Source organism: Strix aluco, chromosome 8, assembly GCF_031877795.1.
Source record: "Strix aluco isolate bStrAlu1 chromosome 8, bStrAlu1.hap1, whole genome shotgun sequence".
NCBI classification, from domain to species: domain Eukaryota; kingdom Metazoa; phylum Chordata; class Aves; order Strigiformes; family Strigidae; genus Strix; species Strix aluco.
The window spans coordinates 30843475-30865269 of record NC_133938.1 but is presented as its reverse complement, the minus strand read 5'-3'; the positions used below and the strand labels follow the sequence as shown (position 1 = coordinate 30865269).

Below are 21795 nucleotides of genomic sequence, written 5' to 3'. Positions count from 1 at the left end.
GCTTTTCCTTGCTGGAGAGCCCTGGGTTGCTCACACAATGCAGTGTTTCCTTCCTGGCGCTGGGAAAAGCTGCTTGGCTCCATCAAATATTTAGGCTTCGTGTTTGCGGGAGGACGGAAGGAAAGATGGGGCTCATGGCAGCGCTGGGGAGAGCAGCGGCGCTTTCCCTGGGGGACCCCCGTGTTGGCTGGGGAAAACCCTGCCTCCCCACGGGCACTGGGCAAGGGGGGATGAAAATCAAGGGGCGTTTTTTAATTTCTCCAAGTTTTCCATAGGCGCTGTCATTCTCGAAGCCATCCCAGTGGATACAGCTGATGGTTTTGCCCCAAATATTGACCCTTTTCCCCCTTTTTTACCCCAAATTTGCCCAGAACCCCTGTGAGGAAGCCTGCCTTCTTTGCACGGCTCACGCTATGTCTCCCAGGGAGGATGGACCCGGAGGGATGTGTTTACCCAGCTCAGGGTAAACGTCCCAGTTTTAGGCTGAACAGTCCAAAATGTGACATGAGATGTTTTTCCCACATCTTGACTATCTCAGGGTAAGGTAAAGTGCATTCCCAGCCCCTGGCAGGGCTTAGGAGCACACGGCTAAAGCTCCATGTTGCACATTTGCTGCTAAACAAGGAAAATAACTAAGACAGATGGTGAGCAGCCAACTTAAAAATTGCAGCATGGGGTGAAAAAAAAATAATCTCCCCTGATTGCTCCATATGTGACTTTAAGTGGCTCATAAATCAGAAAAAGCAGCCCTGGCCCGAGGCTGGGAGAGCCTGCTGTGAGAATAACGGGCAGCCGGGGTGCTCGCTGGGTGCCTGGCTTTGCTCGTGCCGCTGCTTGTGCTGCCGGCGGCTGCGAGGGCCCCTTGGCACCGGGGACGTGCAAGGCTTGTGCACCCCAAGGGCTGCCACAGATTTCCCTTTGGTAGCTTCAAGTGCTGTGTCTGGGTCCCCTCCAGCTCTACCACCACTTCCCAGGCCCCTGGGATGGGGGTTCTGAGCCAGCTCAAGGAGGGAAGTCAAAGAGGCTCTTGGGCAAAGCTCTTACTCCCAGGCTGATGCTCTGGGAATGCGATGGGTTAATCCTACGCTGCTGCCTAACTGCAGTCCGACAGTGTAAACCCCCACCCGGGGAGGGGAGGGGGAATAGTCATTGTATCTCTGGATGTAAAACACACAAGAGCTGAGCTTTGATGACATTTATCTTTGTTTGGGAAGGAGACAGCATAACTCTCGCCTAACGACATTACCCCAGGCTCGTTCTGCAGAGACGGATGCCACCACGACGGGCGGCCCTGTGTGTCCCCTTGTGTCTCATGGGCAGCCCTGGCCCTCGCCACCCAGCTTGGAGCTCCTCGGCAGTCGCATGTGATGGAAAAAGATCCTTTTTTTGGGAATGCAACATCCCTTGAGCAGCTCCCAGGGGGAAAACAACCATCTGCCCCATTAAATGGATGCACAGGCACAACGGCAGGTCTCTCCTCCAGCCCACCGGGATGGGGGGTCTCTGCAGTGCCCTAAACATATGAGATTTGGGGGTGTGGAGCTGTGCAGAGACCTCCTGTGCCACAGTTGCACGGGCACAGGTGATTCCTGGGTTGCACGATGGATGTGTTCCTGGCCGCCTCTCTCAGGTAACGGGGAGAGGTTGGGGCTGCTGGGCAGCTCTTGCTGCATGTTTCTTGTTTTCCAGTGCTTGTGCAGGCAAAAGCGAACCCACCGAGGTGTATAATGACTAATCCACATCTGGGGGAATGCGCTGCAGAGGGGAAAGCTGTGCATTAACTCTGCGCTCCCCAGAGCCCTCCCCAGGGAGCAGGCAGGCTTGGGAGGTGGCGATGTGCTCCCAGGGCCATGCTGGGAGGGAAGAAGGTGCTGTGAGGGCATCGCAGCACTGCCCTGAGACGCTGTGATCAGCTCCGTGCACGCTCCTACCCCCCAACCAGAAACACAGGAGGGTTGAAGGTTGCTCTGGGTGACTCCCAAGGTCCTTTCCATGGGCTAATGCACCCATTTGCAGCCCAGCAGCCCTGTTCTTGTGTGCACAAGGCAACTATATAGCTTTAAACCTGTGAGGAGCGGGCTGGACGCTGGCAGGGACGGCATTTTGCACTGTCAGGCTTTTTCTGATTGATACAGCCACCCCGTGCTCTGCTAAAAATGAAAATAAAAGCAAAATCCAGCATAGAACAAAATAAATTCCCATGCCAGCAGCCGCGGGTTCAGCTCCTGAGCATCCTCCGGCATCAGCGATTTGGGCCGGTGGAAACGCTTGCTTGAACAGGAAGGAAATTATTGATGTGCTGAAGTGCAGGGGTGTAAGGTGGAATAACGCAAGGGCACCCGCAAGCGCCGGGCTTCAGGCACCCTCCGCATCTTTGCAGCGTGGCTGTGGCTGTGTGTGCACACACGTGGAAGTCTTGTGGGGTTTGCATGTGCAGGTGTCACCGGAGAAGGACCTAAACAAGGATTCGCTGCATTATTTAGCTGAACAAATAAGGGAGTGAAGTATCAGTGTGCAGCAGTGAAGTCTGTGAGCTTAGATTTTTTTTTACAAGAAAGGAAAACCAGAAGGGAATAAAAGTATTTTATGGTTTTGTTTTAAAACTAGTCAGTAAAATCCTTTTCAGCGCTGCAAAGGAATCTCATAAAACTCACATGAGCTTCCCGCGCTGATAGGAGTTTAGCTGCAATACTTACAAGCTTTAAAGTCAATTGTGCACGTGGGTACTGCAATCTCTGAGGGCTGCGGAGGGTGAGATCCCGGCCGGTTTACAATCCCTGTATTGCTGGGGTACCTGTGCACCCAGGGCCTGAGCAGGCTGAGCTGCGCCGAGCTGCGTGCCGTGCCCCAGAGGTGGTGACACCAAGATGCCATCGAGGCAAGGACGCTTTGCAGGTGCTTTGTGTTTCCCTTGCCCCAGAAGAAACTGAAATAAGAACTTGAAAAGTATTTTGGATCAAGCTGCTGCTTGATTTACCAGCAGTGTGAACCCCAAGCCCTCCAAACACGCCAGCTGGGCTTCCCAAACCATGTGTTTTATTTAAATCCACATCAACTGAAAAGAACAACTTTGGGTTTAATTTTCTTCCCCGCTGCAGAGCATCTGGCGCTCCCATCTCCGAGCTTTTCCCAACCACCACAAAGGCAGGAATCCCACCTTTTGTGTTCTGTTTGGTCACCCATGCGCTGCTTTAAAAAATAATGAAACAACAATAGGAAACATGGCTTGGGGGGAAAAAATGAGACTGGCAGTGAAATCACACAAGCCGATAACCCTGCTCGCCGGAGCGGTCCTGTTTCATGTTCACTTTGTCGTGATCTTCTGCAGCACCTGCCTGCTTTGGACCAGAGCCATGGGGGTGATGGAGGAGCACGATCTGGATCTGGGCAATCTCAGCCCGGCATTAGCCAAGTGACTCCTTAATCCGAAAGAAACTCTTTTCCACGTCCATCCCTGGAAACAGCGACATGTCAGATCCTGAATTAGCTGTAATAATCCCTCCCGAGGCATTACTTTCCAAGGGGAGAAGCGGCTTTCTCTGTGTCCTGGGCTGCCACCACCTCCTTGCATCCTGCCCAGAGCAGCCCAGGAAATTACTTTCTCACTTCTCATGGCCTCCTCTTCCTCCTCCTCCTCTGTGCTCGCCTGGATGTCTTTAATTCCCATCCCTCCAGCAGCTCTGAAGCCCAGCTAAGGGAAAACACATCTCTACTACCCTCCACAGAAATACTCCACGTGCTCGCTTTTCTCGGCACGATGCTTCCCCGTATTTACCAGCCCTCTGACGTGCCGGAGTCAGTAATGCGGAATTCTTTGTCGGCAGGGGAATAGGGAGGCTTCCCCCCCGGCCCGGGCTGTGTGCGGCCGTACGTGTGTGCCGCGCAGCCCGTCGCAGCCGGCAGCCGCTTCGATCCTGCGGCACGGAGGGTAAGTGCTGTGACAGGATCCACTTATCTCGCCTTTGCGTTTCATAATTCATCCTGCCCTTTTGCTAAAGGCGCAAAGCCATTTGCATCCAAACGGTGTTTATTTCCTCCCGGCTCAGCTCTGCTGCTGGAACCCAGGGAGAAACCAGCGGGTCGGGCTCCTGGCACCGGCAGTGAGCCGCTGCGAGGGCTGGGCTGGGGTAACGGGGAGAGCAATCTGTGGCCAACGGGATGCCCTGACTGACGGTGAGGGTGACGGAGGAGAAGGCGAGTGGTGTTTTCTCCCCAGCTTTACAGCTTGCTCTACAGGGAGGAAAAGTATTGGTGGTGTCCCTTACTGAAAAATGAAGAAACTGAAGCACAGGAGGGTTCAACCGACTCGCTGTAGCGTAGGTCTTGCATTAATCCAACCAAGCTGTGCTGCCTTGCAGTGGCTCTCTTGCCCCATAGAGACCGAAAGCAGAGCGAAACAGGCGAACACATGTTCTCCTCACACAGTAATCCTCGCAACAGCCAGCTCACGGTGCAAGGCATGAGATTTGATTATCTTTATCGTAGCTCACAGAGGCAAGCGGCTCTCCGTTTCCGAAGGCGATGCCAGCTGCAAGCTGCACCTTCCCCAGCTTAAACTCTTGGTTTGGAGCTTCAAAGCTTCCCAGCAGCTGAAAACACTTACTGGGGGCAACACCTTTCCGTGTGCATGTGATTGTTCGGGGCCACGCAGCGATGGGCCGAGCACAGTCGTGGCACAGCCGGCCTCACACTGGGAAGCTGATGTGTGCTAAAGGTCGGCTCTGTTTGACCGAGGTTGTGGAGAGGGGGGTCATCTTGTATGAAAAATAGTGGGTAGGCTTGGCATCCCCCCAGCCCTGGCTCATCCCTCTCACAGCAGTGTGATGGATTTTTCTCCCGGCTCTTGGCAAGCGCCAGATCCCTGCCTGTGCTGGTGGCCAGAGGGGTGCTGTGACCTGGGATGTGGTGGGATGGATCAAGCAGGAGCTGGAGCCTCCAGACCCCTGGCACGGGGCTGAGGCAGAGGTGGCAGCAGCACTGGGGACACTGACAGGGCTCGGGGAGGCGGTTTGGGGTGCCCTGGGGTGTTGCAGGACTCGGGCTTGGGAATGTTGCAGGTCTGATAGTGCCCGGGGTGCTGCAGGGCTTGGCTTCGGGGGTGCCCTGAAGGGTACCTGGGAGTTTGGGGGCGCTCAGGGGATGCTGCCAGTGTGTGCTCCCCCCGGGAGAGCTGCAGGCACTGGTGTGTAGGCTGGGGGGATGCTGAGTGGGTGCCCCCCTGTTTCCCCACCGTGGGGCAGGCACCCGGGGGCTGGGGGGGGGCCGTGGCCTGACACCCCCCCAGCCCGGCTCCCCTGCGGAGGAGCTTCGGGGGGGAGCAAGCCCGTATCTGCGCCCCCCCGGCAGCCCATTTGGGGGGCGGTGCTCGTGGGCGGCGGCTCCGGCCCCCGGGCAAACTCCTCCCCCCCCCCTCCGCCTCCGCCAGCCGGACCCGCCTCGGCTCTCCCGCTCCTCCGCTCCGGTGATTATTCTTCTTCCTCTTATTTATTATTATCGCTATTATTCTTATCGATATCTTCCTCCTTCGGCCCTCCCCTTCCTACCCCCGCCCCCTGCCCCGCCAGCCGCCCGCCCCGGTGCTGCCGGACCCGGCTCCTCTGCTGCCTGCGCCGCTGCCCGCTCCTGCCCGCTCCTGCCCGGGCGCCCAGGTACGGCTGGGGCACCCCGGGACGGCTGGGGCACCCCGGAACGGCCGGGGCACCCCGCTGCTCTCCTTCCCCCCCACCTCGGGCTTCGCAGGGGGGTCGGGGCAAGGGGAAGGCTCACGCTTGAATTTGGGGCTGCGGTGGGGAGACCGGGCAGTGGGGGGCTGTGGCAAGGGCAGGGTGGGTGCGCCCAGCACCCCGCGCCCAGCACCCCAGGGCCGCGCTGAGCCCCTGCGCCGCGGCCTCATCCTGGCGAAGCTCCGGGGTTGTGGTTCCCTGGAAGGTCCTGACTTATTTTCTCAGGGTTACGTGGTCCAACTTCGCGTTGAGCTGGGATTTTTTCGGTCACCGTTAACTCTTCTGGCTGCTGGGGTGGGTAGGACTGAGTTTGCCCGTCTCTAAACCCTACTTGTTCGCAGCCAGGAGAAGTTTTGAAAGTCCCAAACCTGGGGTTCAGCCTCTCGCTCCTTCGGTGGGAGCCCAAAGCTTTGCCATTCAGCAAGGACATGACGGCCCGACAAATCCCCAACCTCGCTAGCAAACCTCTCCGCGGAAATGGTGGCTGCCTTTGCTGAAGTGGAGGAAATCAAATCCTTTTGTTTATTCTGAAGGATCTCTGTTTTATCTCTCACCGTGCTGCGGTAATTAAAGGAGACCTGCGCTCCAGTTATTCGCCTGGCTTTTGTTTTCTCCTAAGGTTATCCTGGAGGATTTAATTCCCTCCAAAAGGGCATGTGGAAACATTTGGTGTTTTCAGCTGGATTTCGTTTGCGTGCTATTGATTGTTTCTCCAGCAGAGAGATTTTCGAAGGTGCGGTGGAATATTCCACCCTGACAGAGGCTTGTATTACTGGGGGCTTTTTTTTTTCTCCTCCCCCAGCCTTGCCCCTTGCTTGTCCAAGTCCGAGTCGCTGTTTCAGGGCACTGGGTGTACTGGGGCTGCTGGTTGGTGTTCGGTGTCGCCCCGTGGGATCCGACGGGCTCTAACCAGGGCTTTGCCAGGGAGGGGGAGAATGGCTTTTCCTAGGAAGGGCTTTTTCACCTGTTGAAAAGCCAAGAGGAAACAGTGGCTCCGGGCTGCTGTTCCCAATACTGGGGTGATCAGTGAGTCCAATCCCATTCCAGCGATGTCTCCACTGGGATGTGAGATCCTCTCCCCTCTCTTTCCAGAGCGCTGGATTTCAGCCTGGCCGCAGGCCTGAGGACAGCCGACTCCAGAGCCCTGCTTAGGTTAGGCAGCCTGGCCCAGCTCTGCTCCAACCCGAAAGATCCTTAACAGGGTGGAAATCAGGTGCAGAGGATTCTCCACTCGGCAAACCCTCCCCTCTGGAGAAACGCTGAGTCTCCTCCAGCCATTTTGCATGGGAGCATTTTGGGTGCACAGACCAACAGGAGACCCAGGCCGCTGCCTGCCTGCTGGGAGGCGTTAGGATGGGGTTTTCAGGGGCGCTTGGCTTCTGGCTGGAGCAGAATCACCCAGCTTAGCCACGGGCACGAACAGTAACACAAGAGCTGCTCCCCTTTCTGGGGTCCACTTTATGGGCATGCCTCAAACCTGGTAGCCCTCAGGGCGAGCGACAAACAGAAATAAGGTCAGGCCATGGTGTTCTCGTTGTTCCCTGCCCTGGCTGCCTCCCTCTTCTCCCCCTCCAGCCTCCATCCCTGCTGCCCCCCATCCCTCCTGGCATCTCTGCCCGCCCGACCTTCCCCATTGCTGCTTTCCCACCAGGATGAAATATTTATTGAGGCTCTGTTACCCTTGTTTTCTTGAAAGCCCGTTTCACACTTCATTTGCAGGAGACATTAAGAGACTTCGAGGCAGTTTTTCTGCCTGCTGGGCGCCTGTGATGGTGCGTGCGTGACCATCCCAGCCAGCCCCACTCCTGCCTGACTGGGCAGCGCTGGCTGGGCAAGGTGGAGCACCTTGAGCGATGGATGAGTCTGTATCCCCGCTGTGTGACAAGTCAATTAGAAAAAAAAAAAGCTGATCTGAAATCCAGCAAAGAGTTCAGCTCTGCAGAGCTGATCCATCTGTGCCTGGTTGTGTTGTGTGGGTAAAAGGAGTGTGAGTGGTCCCGTAAAGCAACCGTGGGTGCGATTTTCCTGTGGCTTTATGGAAAAGTCACTCCTGAACGTGATCCTGGAGGGATTCTGCTTGGATTTACCCCAACAGTGGAGTTGGGGATGGGGACTGTGCGCCTGCGCTGGCGCAGAGCAGCGCATGGCTCCAGCTTTCCCTGGGTCTGCACAGTCCATGGACCACAGTCCAGGATCCTGCTGGATGGGCTGTCCCGGAGGGAGAATTGCCATTGGCTTGGGAAGCAGAGCTGTGGCTGGGGACCCCTGCCTGTCCCGTGGGGTGGTTGTCCCCAGGTGGGCTGTCCTCCCATGGCACAGGGTCAGGATTGTTGCAGGTACCACAGGCATCCGAATTGTGGAGTGGGAAAGGGGGGCTGTGGTTTTCCCATGCCTTGTGTGGGGCAGCTTTCCAGGGGGAGAAAGCTGCAGGTCGATAACGACTGACCCCCTCTGTCTGTGTGGGTGAGAAGAGTAGGATGGGCTTCCCAGCATGCGTCCCAGGGATGGGGGCCCCTGGGCGTCAGGGCGGCTGTAAGCTCCCATCTCCATGGGTGACGTGGCTGCCACTGGGTCTGTATCCCACTGGGAAGGACGAGGTACGTGGGCAGAGCCAGCTGGGGCACCCAAAAAAGCAGAGGAGGCAGACCCCAGAGCTCCTCATGGGTGATGTCAGTGGCAAGGGGGTACCTGGACTGCAGGCAGCAGGGTTTTGGCTGGTTCCCCTCCAAGCTGGCTGGTTTTTAGTATGACTGGTTTGTTCTCCCCCACCCAGGGAGCCCCTGAGTTGGGAGGAGCAGCTCGTCCCTTCCCTGTGCCGTGTCCGGCTCTCTGCCGGGGTGACCTGTGGTGGCTCCCGCACAAATCCCTCCCTGCTGAGCTCCCCGCTCCCGCTGTGGGGTCCTTAGAAACACAGGGGGGTTAAAAACACATGTGTCCTTAAGGCTAGGAGATGGCCAGCCCCCGAAATAGCCACCAGCCTGAGGCTCTGGAGATGGGCATCCAACCTACAGGGCAGGCTGCGTCTCCTCCCTGGAGCTCAGGGGTGAGCAGCTGGTGGCAGCCGTCATGTTGGGCAGACAGAGGCAAATGCAGAGAAGAACAGAGACTTTTCTGGGTTGTTTTTTGGATCCCGATTGCAAAGCAATGCTGCTCCAGAGCCAGCACCTGCCCTGCTGTCTGGCCCCACGGAAAAGAGACAGTCTGTCTGCCTTGTGCTTTCGGGGAGGCTTTGAGAGCCCTCCTGACTGTAGTACTGCCTCACGTGGGAGGCTCCTCTCTCTGTATTGCTGCCTGAATGCAATTAGGCTTTAATGAGTCATTAAAATAAATCTCTGTTTCTACTCCAAGCGAACATGCCGGGGGGGTGCTGACAGTCGGAGCAGCAGGTCTTGCATCATGCGGAGGAAGAGGCTGCGCTTCCCGGCGCCTTCCTCCCCAGGGCTGGGCCACGGTGCCCTCCATCTCCCTTTTCCATGGAAAAAAAGGACATTTCCCAAGCACCATGCAGATTTGCAGCTACTGCAGGAATGGGATTAAATTATAACCAGCTTTGGGGTTGGTTTTTTTCTTGGAGGAGCAGTGGTCTGAGGGTTATCTGCTCCCTGATGCTGAAGGGCACTTGCCTGGCTAGAAGAGGGCAGAGATGTAACCAGCCCTGGTTTTCGGCTCCTGGTTTGTTAAAGATGCTGATGGCTTGTGGTCGAGTCCTTTTTAACTCATATCTGGGGCTGGAGGGAGATGAACATCAGGCGAGCGCTGAAATACGAATGGGAAAGTATAGTGCATCACTGACACATCCATATAGCTTTCCCAGCTGTAAATGGGGTTTAAAGAGAGCTCGTGAGCTGAGAGGGATGCTGGTGGCCCCTCTCCTCCTGGTTAGATACAAAGCTCATCTTCCTTCATGCCACCCAACCGGTAAACAGTCCAGTTACCCCTAATGATGTCTTTGCTAATTTAATCCCTCCGCAGTGGCTGTCTCGCTGGCACGCCCGCAGGCAGGCGGGAGGGCAGGTGCTGGCAGGACAATGGGGGGATGTCCCCTGCATCTCCCCAGGCAGCAGCATCCCTCAAACACACAGTCACAGTTTCAGCCACCAGCCCCATAATGTTATCCGGGCTGCAGGAGGGCAAGAGTTAAAACCAGGGATTGAGCAGAAGAATTTTTATTTTATTTTAGCAACACAAATAAATTGGGTGACGTTGAGGCACGACAGATCCGCCCCGGTGCAACTCGGACAGCGTTGCCTGCGCGTGCTGTGCTGGGGGGACTGAAGCCGATGGGATTACAGAGGCTCCAGCCTCAGCCAGAGCTTTTCCCCGGGGCTTTGGTTTCGGGAGCAGAGCTTGCTGCTACATGGAAAGGTTTTGCACAAGTGGTGTTTTATACATCAGGCTGGGAGGAACGGGGACAGGGCAGCAAGGGCAGATCCGGGTGGGAATTGGGAAACTGGGCAGAGGATTTTCATGGGAATGATGGAAATGAGGTGGAAAGGGCAGGATGGCACCGATGTCCGGGGCAAGCAGGGAGATAACAAAGCCGTGCCTTGGAGGAGAAGCTGTCCTGGGGGTCATGTCAAAGAAAGCTGGTGAGACACTGACTTAATGAAAAAAATCTTTAGTGGGAAACTCGCTGCTGTGCTCAGTCGGATCTGGTTGGGGATGCTCCAGACTGTGTTGCACAATGCTTCTGCTGGGACTGATCCTCCTCTTCCATTGTCTGCCTGGAATGAAGATGCATTTGGTGTCGCTGAGTCCCTCGGTGGGATTAGCCCCACTGGAGAGCAGAGCACGCACCTTCCCATGGTAGAGCAGCAAGAAAACCAAACTGGGGAGAAGACTGTTATCTCCACAGGGTGTTTGCAGCTCCCAGGGAATGGAGGAATATGGCTGAGGTCTTCGTCTCCTTGCCCTGATGGGAAGAGCCCTCTGATATGAAAATAAATGGGTGCCGAGGAGGTGAAGGTTTCATCTTGGAGCAATGAGAATGCTGGAGAAATACCCTCCCAGGGCTGGGAATGAACAGCAGAGCATCCTCGAAGGGAGGCTGGCTCCGTCACATTGCTGGGGAGGGTCTCCAGGCTGCAGGACCAGCAGGACCCTGATCCATCGCCTGGACCTTCTTCTGCCCTGAGGCCTCGGTGCGGGATGGCTGAAGGCTGAGAGCTTTTAAAGGGATCCCTGCTGCCCCATTTTGCTTTGCTGGTGCCTTCTTGCCTTTTCCTGGGCAAGTGGTGGGAACTCTGGCTGATGCAGGGGAAATGCTTGGGTAAAGCACCAACACTGTGCTGTGTTAGTGCTTTACCACGGGGTTAAATGAGTCGTGGGATACCTACACCAGTGCAGTGAGCTTGTGTGAACACCAAGGGTGACGTCTGGGTGGAAGCAAATAACTCTTCCTACTCCTTTCTGTGCTCATGGGGATCCATCTCTTGTGCTCTACGCTGTAAACACCCAGGTGCTGCTGTGGCAGGGGGATATAGGGGCAACATGGTGTGTAAATCAGACCCAAGTCCTTGCTCTCCCAGGCTGTGTCCTCCAGGGATCCATGGTACGGCAAGATCCAGCCTGGGCTCCGGCTCTCTGCTCACGTGGCCACGGGCATGGTCCCAAGCCTTCAGTGCTCCTGTGGGGAAAAATGCTCTGGCTTTTAGGCAAGGATCGGTCTCACCTGCGGCATGCCCAGCATCCCAGCTGTGCACGGCCTCGCTCTGCTCCCGGCACGGATGCTGCTGCCACGGCTGCCCTTCACGGGGGATATTTGGGTGCTGGGAGGGATGGTGCCTGTGGCAGAGATGCTGGCCAGGCCCTGGCTGGCTCCGGAGAGCCCGCAGGGATCTGACGTGTGGGATAATCTCAAAAGCCCTTCTCTGTGCAACTTGGCTGGATGCTGCCAGTTTTGTCCCTGGTTATTTTGGGACCGTGGTTGAGCAGCTCCCCAGCACGTGTGCCTGGGCTTGGCCGCAGCTTTTGCTGGGAGCAGCCCCAGGAGGGACCCTGGGTGCAGCGGCAGGAGATGACTTGTGTGGGTCAGGCCAGGGACACTTCCATCGCATCCCCCCGTGGGCTGCCTGTGTCTGATGCCTTCCCCATGTCTGGGGCTGCACATCATCCCTTCCCGGGGCTGCCCCCACCCACCATGGCTCCTGGGCTGGGCTGATCGGCAGCTGGCTGAGCAAATGCAGCGTGGAGATGTGTGGAGGGATGAGGAGGGAGGTGTCATTTTCCTGATCTGGGTTTTAAGCTGTCCTGTGATGAGGAGGAGCTGTAAAGAGGGTGTAATTATATAGGGACTTGCCTAGACCCAGGCGTAGCCCTGGCCGTGCTGTGGGCTTTGCAGTATCACGTTGATGGCAGGAGAATGGGTTGGGGGCATGGTCCCTACCATGTCCCTCCATCCCCACGCAGGCGGGGGAGTCAGGATCTGAATAGTCGCTTAGGGAGATAAAGGGCAGATGAGATGCCCAAGTAACGAGATACCGGCGTAATCCGTGCCTGAGACATCCCAGGCTGCAAAGCCACCCTTCCTCCAAAAGCCTGTGAAGTTCTGGGAGGTGTCCTTGGGACAGGGATCCCAGGACGTGCTGGGGCTTCACTCACTGCCACATGCAGCCGGGGATCAGAGGGGGATGCGTGGTCCTACGTGGTTGTAAAGGCAATTGCCGCCGGCGGGGAAGGTCTGTCGGGCTCCCGCAGGGCAGGGTGAGGCCCGGTGTGGGAGGGAGCCAACCTGGGTTGGCAAGAAGGTGGTTTTGGGCAGAGTTTGACAGCCAAGAGAGGGGATCTCTCAGGCTTGGTGGGTCGGCAGCATGGTGTTAGCAGCGGGAGCTGTGGTCTGGCTGGTGGCTGCCACCCTTGAAACGGTTTGATTTTTGTTAATTGTGATTAATATCTTGCCTTTTCCACAAAGCTTTTGCAAGAGCTGGTTTCCAAACCTTGTCGGTGTTTCTTCTTTCCCATCCCTTGGCTGGGCAGGAGCAGGGCTGGGAGGAGGCAGAAGGGAGCCCCGGCGAGCTAGTGCGGGTGGTGGAGGGAAAGCAAGGGCAGGCTTGCGGCAGGGCACGGGATTTTCGGTTTTGATGACTGACTGCAAATCGCCGGAGCCTCAGCTGGGGGACAGTGTCACCTCTGCGACCTGGCTGTCCTTGCGGTGGCCGGGAGCAAGGAGCTGGGGGTTGGCTGCAGTTTTCTTTGCAAAACTGCTGGGCCAAACCCCACGTGGCTCAAGGCACCGAAGGAGTCGCAGCACAGAAAAGCCTCAAGTCCCACAAAACACCCCTTCTGCTGGGAGAAGCCTTGTTCGGTGTTCTCTGCTGCAGGCTAAAATCAAAGTTTTCCCAACTGCTGCTGTGATTTCTGTCTGCAGTCTGGTCCAAACTCAAATATAACTCAGGTAGAACCAGCCACGGAGCCCACCGCCACTCCCAGAGGTGTTATTGCTGCAGGAGGAAGCAGGGTTGCTCTGGCTGCCCCAGTACCACAGGAAATTCTTATGCCTTAAAGATGCTTTTTCCTCAATATATTTATTAACAGCGTATCAAAAGTCAGAAGGGGCTGGTCCTATCCTGGTCCTCCCAAAAGTGATGGGGCTTAAGCAAGCTTATGTGCAAGGGTAAATCAAAGCAGCAATTTGTAACCCCTCCAAAAATCAGTGTTCAGAGGGCCTAGTGCAGGCAGTAGGTTCAGCTCCCTGGTGACCCCTGTGGATCCCTTAATTAAGAGTTTAAAGGCTTCAAAGTGACCCAGTAGTTTGGGACCTGGGCAAGAAGCCTGGGGCCGAGTGCTGGGGCTGGAGAGGGGCTGCTGGGGGCTGTCGGCTGACTGAAGCCCCCCGCATCCTCCTGCATCCCACGTTGCCATCACTCTTTGGACTTTCATTTGGGCTCGGCTCATTTGGGGAGGGGGTCTCCTCGTTTCTGCTCCCTCACGACTCGACTCGTCCCCTTACACTTTGCAGCTCACAGCATCTGACGTGTGCAATGAGTTTGCAGGGTCTCAGCCTCCCCATGCGCCCATCCTGCCCTGCAGCTGGGGGGGGCTGCACTGCTCGTATCCTCCCCACCTCGCCAAGGTTTGCAACCATGGATGAATCCACCTGAATCCCGCTGAGCTGAGCCCCTGTGGGGCAGGCCACAGCCGCCTGAAAGCTGCCCTGTTGTTTGCTGCCATAATCTGTTTTGAAAAGGCAGCCCCTGATGCTGTTTTTTTCCAATTAGGCCCTGGGAGATGATTCTGGTAAGGCAGCAGCCGGGCTAATTTACCAGGCAGACATTTCATTGAATTAGCCCGTGAGCTGCAGAGCAAAATCGGGAGAGCAGAGCCCAGGCTGGGGCAGGACTGGCCGGTGAGGTTCAGCATGATGCTCATGGCAAACAGCCATGCTCTGCCTGAGCCTAAAACTTGCTCCCATGTTCGTGTTTGACCCTGGATGTGGGGGTGAGCTTGGGGCTGGTGGGACGCACCAGGCGAGGAAGGACAGGAGTTTCTCAGCTGGGCTGAGAGTGCTGGCAGCTGGCAAAAACCTCCCATTGACTTGCAAACTGTGCAAATCTGTGATGAACGTCATTGAAGGAGAATAAATATAGAAGCCTGAGATGCCGCTCATTCCCAGAGTCACTTTTCAGGCCGTAACTTTGCGCTGCAAGGCGACATCAATTAAAGAAAATGTATCTCTGCAGCAAGCAGTTTTGCACGCCTGCCCGGAGGAGTTCGATATGGCCAGGGACCCTCCCTCCGCCGGGGACAGAGTGACACCACTGCCTAACATCTCGAATCGCTTCCTGAAAGCCAGGGAAGGGTAATGCAGCCCCGCTTGTATAAATCTTGATTTTATTCAGCAATGGTTTGTGCACTGGAGGGTCCCCACGCTTGCCCTTGGGTTGTAGCCCCCTCTCCTGAGCCACCCAGGGGCAGGTGAGTGGCGAGCACCAAGGCATCTGCTCAGTGTGGGATATTTAAATATTTTAACAACTCTCAACTCCTTTTTTAAGCCAGAAAGAGAAATGGGACTGCGCCCCTGGGAGTCTGGCTTTGCAAGATGTGCATCCCCTCGCGATGCCTCTGCATCCCGTCCTGCTGCAGGAGCCGCGGGCTCAGCTCGGCTCACAGTGCAACCCAAGGCTTTTAGGAGACCCCTAAAAATGGGGTGGTGGGGCCGTGCGGTGCCCAAGCCCAGTGGAGCCCAAAATGCCTGGCAGGTTGGGGTGTGCTTGCAGGGAGTGGATGGAAAATGGAGATGGGCTGATCCCCAGCGGCAGGGCTGCGGCTGCTGGGGCTGTTGTGTGGCCCGTGCAAGGGCTGGAAAAGGCTGCTGTAGTTGTCCTGCCCCTTTCTGGGCATATTTACCTTGTAATTCCCAAGACCTCAATTACTCCTGAGACTGAGACTCTTGCTCCCTCCCTGGGAGGTGTTACATCCACTTCTGCATCCCTGCAGAAGAGAGCTGTGGGTTAGAGAAGGCTGTTTTATAGGCATGAAATATTTTATAGGCACAAAGTGGGTAGAAAAAGAACTGCTAGGCTGTCGGTGAGCAGGGTTTGGGGGGGAGGAGGGGAGGAAACTTCCCCCTCTCTGAAAGCATCACCTCCAAAGAGATGAGGAAAGGCAGCACTTCTCTTCTGGTTCATTTTAATTTTTGCTTTTTTTTCTTTTTAACATTCACTACTTTAATAAGGAAGAACCTGGCTCCTGAGGGGGGCTGGTGAGACGCTGATCCCGGCAGCCGCAGAAACAGGAATGCCAGAGATGGGGCACGTGGAAGCCCAGCCGTCCTCGCGGCAGCGTCAGTCGGACTTGGAGGTGACCAAAGGGTCCCCAGGGCTGGTCCCTCCCACCCAGGGTCATTCTCAGAGGCCGCCTGCTCGCTCCAAACCTCGGGCTAATTGGATGCTGCTCCCTGAGCTCTAAATCAAATCACAGCTCCCATGAAATGAAGTTTTCTAGATACGGACGGCTGCCTGCATCATCCATCACTGCCCGGCTCACGGCGTGTCCCTCTCGGGGGTCATCAAAGGTCAACATTTGCCTTCTCCAGCCACTGCCATCAGCTTTTCCCTGTTCAAGATGCCACCTGGGAAGGCAGTAACTCCATCGAAGGCTCCCCCATGGCCCCCCCACTATCCCTGGTTGTGTTTTGGGGTGCAGTTTGGTAACAGCACACAGGAGCCAAGCGTGTCAGGGTCTATTATTAGCTCTCTGTCGGGTCCCCTGATGGATGGAGATATTAGCTGGCTTATAGACCTATTGATTTCTCAGGGTTTGTTTTTTTTTTTCCTTTGTTTTGTGTGCGAGAGTGGCTTGAGGAGGAAATCCAATGCACGCCCACCTTTTGGCTCCGTACGGGAACTTTCCAAGAGCTGAAAATCAATTTGCAGCAGGCCGGATCCTGCAAATCGCTGCAGCGGAGTGAGGAGGGTGGGTGATGTTGGGGGCGGGGGGGGGTTGTTCCCTGCGGTGCCCACCAACACAGGTGGCAGCGAGGGGCTGGGGCAGAGTTGGGTGGGTCTTGTCTGGAAGCTGCCACCTCCTTCCGTCAATTCAGGCCAGTGGCGAGCGGGTAATTAGATCTCCTCGGCTGCAACCGCCTGGCACTTGGGCCCTATCAATTAGCCTTGCTCTGGGCAAGGCACAGAGGGATGCGGGGACCAATAATGAAATGTGGTTGCATCAAGGGTCAACGGAGGGTGGGGGGGTGATGGGGGCGATGGGTGCACCCACTTCTTGGGTGCAAGTCTCTCGCTTTGGCTGAAATCGCAGGTTTTGGGCGCAGGATTGTCCTTTGACAGCGATTTGGGTTTACCCACCTTTGCAGCACTCACCTTTCCTGCCAGTCTCCCTAAAAAAGCAATTTATTTAGCCCCGCTGTGGGGACAGAGGTGGCATCAGCGGGGATAGGGACACTGGGCAGCCCCCTTGGGCAGGGGGATGAGCTGACGGTGGTGGGTTTTTCTCCTTGTCCTCCCTCCCAGGGCCCCCGGCTTCTTCCTGTGACCATGCAGCGCTGCCTGTCCCGGCCGGTCACCCCAGGGCCAGTGTGACCGCGACACCCTGCCTGTCCTTTTCCTGGTAGGTGCCTGGGGGGTAACAGGAGGATGCTGGGACTTGCCTGCCCTAGAGGGGATGGAGAGGAGAGCCCCTTTCCCAGCGGCACGTAATACGTTGTCCACTTGTGAGATGATGCATCTGCCTCCTCCATAATTAAAGAGGAAAAGGGCAAGCGCTGACTAAGCCAGGCCTTCGCCCTGCGAAGCGGCGTGATTCACGAGCTGCTGATAGCACAGCCTTTTCCTCTGGAGTGTTTCTCCAAGCTTGGGAAATGCCTCCTTTCCCTGCTCCAAATTAAAGAAAATAATCATAATTATTATAATAATAATTAATAATTACCATCATCATGATCATCATCATCTGCAGGACCCAGAATGCTTTTTGCACCACGGAGGCTCCCAGGGGTGCAGGCACACGCTGAGCCCCGTCCCTGTGGGATGCGGGAGGTGAAGCAGGGCCTCCCACAGCTCCCAAACTGAGGCAAGTTCTCGGGAAGCAGGGAAACGCGGGCGGATGCAAGGGGTGCCAGCGGGCCACAGCTCACCTCTCCTCTACTTCTTCCAGGTCCAACGCCTCCGTCACTGAACGTAAGTAGCCCCTGGGTCCCGCGGCACGGGGATGGCAGTGGGGGCTGCTTGGCTCATGTTAGACCTGTCAGTGCCTGGCAGGCAGCTGGGGTGTGTTTTTGGGGCTCAGACTGCCAGAGATGCAGAGTTTAAAGGCTCCCCTTTGGCTTTTCCGGGTGGAACCCCAAATTTGCTCTGCGTTTTGAAGCAGAAGCTCTATTTTCTGCTGGGAGGGTGGAAATCAGCCCTTTTGTCTCAGCAAGGGGGGGAAGCTCTGCGGGTGGACCGCGGGGTGTTTCCCAAAAAACCCAAGCCAGAGGCAGCGATGGCAGCGAGGGGACATGATGCCACATCTCAGGTGTCCTCTCACTAAGAGGAGGAGCATGATATTGGGTGATAGTTTTCTGGCTGGGGAGGGAGGAACAGGGATGGGGTATTTTGGGATGCCTCATGGGTGTCACATCTGTGATGGGATGACGAAACCACGGTAGGTGACCTTCATGTCCTGGGGTGACGTGTGTCCCTGTGGCCCTGCCTTTCAGAGTTTGATGGAGAATCGGTCGGATGACAGCAGGAACTGTTGTTATCACCGGGGGAATCCTAGCGACAGTGATCCTACTGTGCATCATCGCCGTGCTCTGCTACTGTAGGCTACAGGTGAGCACTGTGGCCGCCCTTCATCTTGCCACGAACCCCAGCAGCATTGCTGCTCCTCGGGCTGAACTGCAGGAAGGGTCTTAAAGGGGGGGGGGGTTTGTCCGTGATGGGCAGGGAGTTGAAACACTTTTTTCCCAGGTGCTGCAGAGTTATGTCTTTTCCTCCTCCTGGTGCGGGGGGACTCCCCTAAGGCTTTTGAGGATTTGGAGCGCTTGCTAATTTAGGTGTAGGCTTGGCTGGGTTTGCAATACCAGATGGAGGTTTTTATATTTGTTTTTTCCCCCTGTAAATTAAACGAGGAGGCTTTCAACAACAGCTAGCTACAGCTTCCTGCTCTTTAAAAGTTAATGTGAAGCCTGTGCCACGCAGCAGTGCCCCTGTGATGAAAAGCACAGCGGTTACTTGGAGGAGTTTCCACCTGGCATGGTAAAATACATTCCCCTTGCAAACCTCTCTGGGAGGGGAGAGGATGAGTTCCCTGGCAGCTGCTTCCTGCACCACGCTCAGGTCCAGGTTTTGTTGGGCTCCGGCTGCTTTGCAGGACCCGGGTACCGATGGAGCAAAGCAGAAAGAGGCCGGCGGAGGGTTCCTCTGGCAGGGGGATGAGGGGAGCGGGGAGGTGGCAGGGCTGGCTGTGAAGCTGAATCTGCCCGCTGGCTGCTCCACTCCCCCTAATACAACCCCTTCCCTTCCGTGCAGTACTATTGCTGCAAGAAAGATGACTCTGATGAGGAAGAGGAGGAGGAGGAGGAGGAAGAGGAAGAGCCCGACCTGCCCATGCGCTCGCACCTCGGCACGTGCAACGCCTGTAACTCCCGCATGGTGGATGGCCAGGGCAGCCCCACGTCCCCCCGCAGCGAGCTCAACCAGCACGGGGCTCACAACTACTGCCCGACCTGCTCCCCCTACGGCTCCCCCTTTTACATCCGGACTGCCGACATGGTGCGCAACGGGGGCGAGAGGGTCACCTACACCCCCGCGTGCTACAAGGAGATGGGGCCGCCCATCAACATGGCCGCCCTGCAAAGCTACCCGGTGAGCCGCCATGGCCTCCTCCGCGAGAGCTTCCCGAACCCGCGGGCTATCAGCACGGAGGTGTAGTCACCATTGTCACTAGCACAGGGTGCCCCCAGCTGGCGCCCGCTCGAGGGAAGAGGCTTTTCGTTTGTCTTTGGGGGGGGGGTGTCCCGCAGAGAGGACCCCGTAAGCCCAGCCCAAGACCAGCACAGTCCTCCTGCTGAACCGCCCGGCACGACTAAGCTTCACGGGCGAGAAGACGAGAGAGACCTCAAAGGGCGACGTTAAACCGGCCACCTCCGAACCCATCATAAGTGTCATTATTATTCTACTCTATCTCCTGAAGGGACTTCTCTAACGAGGGCTATGTACAGTACAACCTAATTTAATTACCCCAGGCTCCCCCGACTCCCCGAGCGAGGCCTTCGGTGTCCCCGTGCAGCCACCCGAGGGGATGCCCGCCACCTCCGGCACACGGAGCGACGTGTGACCACCCACCGGCTGCTGCCCCCGGCACATCCCGCCGCCAGGCTGGGAATGGCAGCGCTGCTCGGCGATGGGAAAGCGAAGAAGGGAAGATCTGGATCATCCTGCTCCCCTCGTACTGCGTTAGTTGCCACTAGCAGTTAGCTTTTATGTTCGAGTGTAAGATAGGACACCGTCTCCCCCCCGCTTCGGTCTCTGCACGTGCTGAAGAAGTTCAAGACATGAGTTTAGATCACCGCCGGGGTAGGCAAAGTTGCTCGCAAAACCGCTCACTTACGCAAACGGGCACAGGCTGAGCCTTCTGTGGCCAAAGCCCCCACCTCTTCTACTCTTCACGAGCTTTCTTAAGAGCGATTTTAACTTGGACCCATAAAAATGGCAAGATTTTACTTACAGGAAGAGCTGCATCCCTAAATAACCACAGTTTTGGTCACCTTTGGCATTCAAAGCCCTGCCCAGCCCACCCTGACAGCTCTGGAGAGCCAGAGGAAGGTTGGCTTTAGGATGGCTTTTGCTTTTGACAGCAACAGCAGGACAGCAACCAGGTCACGTCTTTTTTTGCTTAGGACTGCAACCAGGTCATGTCTCCTCCTTTGCGGGGCCCACGACCTCCCACGGGAGAGTGATGTTCAGGTGATCAGGGTCCCCCCTCTTTTGCTTTTGGAAGAAGAGGGTGCAAGACCCAAACCTGGGTTCACCGGCTCTGCGGCTGGTAATGCCAGCCAGGGACTCTGCCTTTCTGCAAAAATGAATGTGGGAAAGTTCCTTCTTCCTCGATAAATCAAATTCGGTGAAAAATTACTGGAAGGACATCTCCATCACTCACAGGCACTTCCATAGCAACCGGTGCAGGGCCGCTCGGCGGAGCGGTTCCCATTCACAGCAGGGAGGAGGGACCTGGACAGCAAGGATCCCCGCGGCCGTGCAGATGCTGCTGGAGGCGATGGCAGGAAACTTGCTGTGCCTTTGCAATATAGGGTACAACTGCTCAGAAATGTGAGTGGTGGGGTTTTTTTTCACCACCGCAATTTAGAAATCATCCTGCTGCTCACAGAAGGATTTGGACTGAACCTCCCTGTTCACGCTCAGAAAAAGTAGGTCTCAGCACAGAGGCAAATGCTATGTGAGCCTCGAATGTCTACGTTATCAGGCAAACAGCTGATTTACACTTTGGACCTGCTCATGCCTTGGCACCTCTGCTCAAACCACCCAAAGGAGAGGAGCCAGATGAACGCCAAATGGGGTGACGGTCCTTGTAACCAAACACCTTGCCCCAGCCTGTGTTTTACACAGCCTTTTGAGCAAACATTACGCACCATCTCCCCCACCTCCGGCCCAGAAAGGCATTTTATTTCCATTATCCTGAGACTCAGCTGAGCTGCATCTCTTTTAGAGAGTCTCCTTTCATTCTCCAACTAGTGATAGCAGGTTTTAAACGTCCTCTCACAGTAAGGGCAGGCAGGAGGGAAGACAGAAGTTAGCAGCAGCAAAGCTCTCTGGATTCCGCTGGATGATAGTCTGTAGCTCCTACTTCATCCCATCCAGCCAGTACTCCTCCCTGAAAATATAGTCTGTAACTGGAAAAAAGTCTTGGCTGTGTCAGTAAATCCCATCTTTTCCCACTCTGCTCAGCTACGTCTCCATCCTGCCGGGAGCCACGAGAAGTTAGTACGTCCCAGCAGCGCGTGGACATGCTCTGCCAGAGGGCCCTGCAGTGCCGCCCCGCGGAGGGCGCAGAGCCAGCTCGCCAGCCCAGCGGCTCCCGGCACCCAACTCTACCTCTTGGCATGCGACAAGGCTTCCCACCCCAACGGCAGCACGGGCCGGGCCGCGACTTCCAAAGGGTGGGAATAATGCTGGGGGCTTGGGCTTTGGCAGGTCACCCTTCTGGTGAAAGGAAAGCAACCACATCGTCATCTTCATCACACGCAAATTAAGCGTGACCTGTCACCCACTAATGAGGTGCCAAGGCTGAGAGGCAGTTCCAGAGTAGCTGGAAGGCCAGGACGGGGGTTTTCCTCACGGCCAACGCAACGCCTGCGTCTGGCACGGCTACAGAGAAATGGGCGAGTCTAAAAGGGCTGGAAACACAGGAGATGCAACTATGGGTTAGGTTTTGGGGATGGTGGAGGAACAGGACAGGGTAGGGGCAGGAATCCCAGATTTTTTTCCACTTCAGATTCCTCCTGTTATTATTCTCTGTCTTCATTGCTCAGCTATGGGTCCAAATTCAATGTCAGAAATAAATGAGGACTTTGAAATACAAAACAGGAGTGCTTTCTGTTCTTTGGCAGGCAACACAA

General features: G+C 56.2%; 1 protein-coding gene across 4 annotated transcripts; it reads left to right on the top strand.

Annotated features, from left to right (window-relative positions):
• Positions 1 to 5433: 5433 nt before the first annotated feature.
• On the top strand, positions 5434 to 21754 carry LOC141926253 (protein FAM163A-like). 4 transcript variants are annotated; one of them, XM_074831686.1, is made up of 5 exons: positions 5434 to 5461; positions 16691 to 16787; positions 17331 to 17353; positions 17875 to 17989; positions 18689 to 21754. In XM_074831686.1, exons 4-5 carry the CDS (start codon positions 17897 to 17899, stop codon positions 19088 to 19090), a joined length of 495 nt encoding a protein of 164 aa, XP_074687787.1. In that variant the 5' UTR covers positions 5434 to 5461; positions 16691 to 16787; positions 17331 to 17353; positions 17875 to 17896; the 3' UTR covers positions 19091 to 21754. The 4 variants fall into 4 exon arrangements, with proteins under 4 accessions (XP_074687787.1, XP_074687786.1, XP_074687785.1 ...); XM_074831685.1 differs by lacking the exon at positions 5434 to 5461 and adding an exon at positions 5510 to 5648; XM_074831684.1 differs by lacking the exon at positions 5434 to 5461 and adding an exon at positions 5510 to 5648 and having other exon boundaries at positions 17133 to 17353.
• The last annotated feature ends 41 nt before the right edge of the window (positions 21755 to 21795 follow it).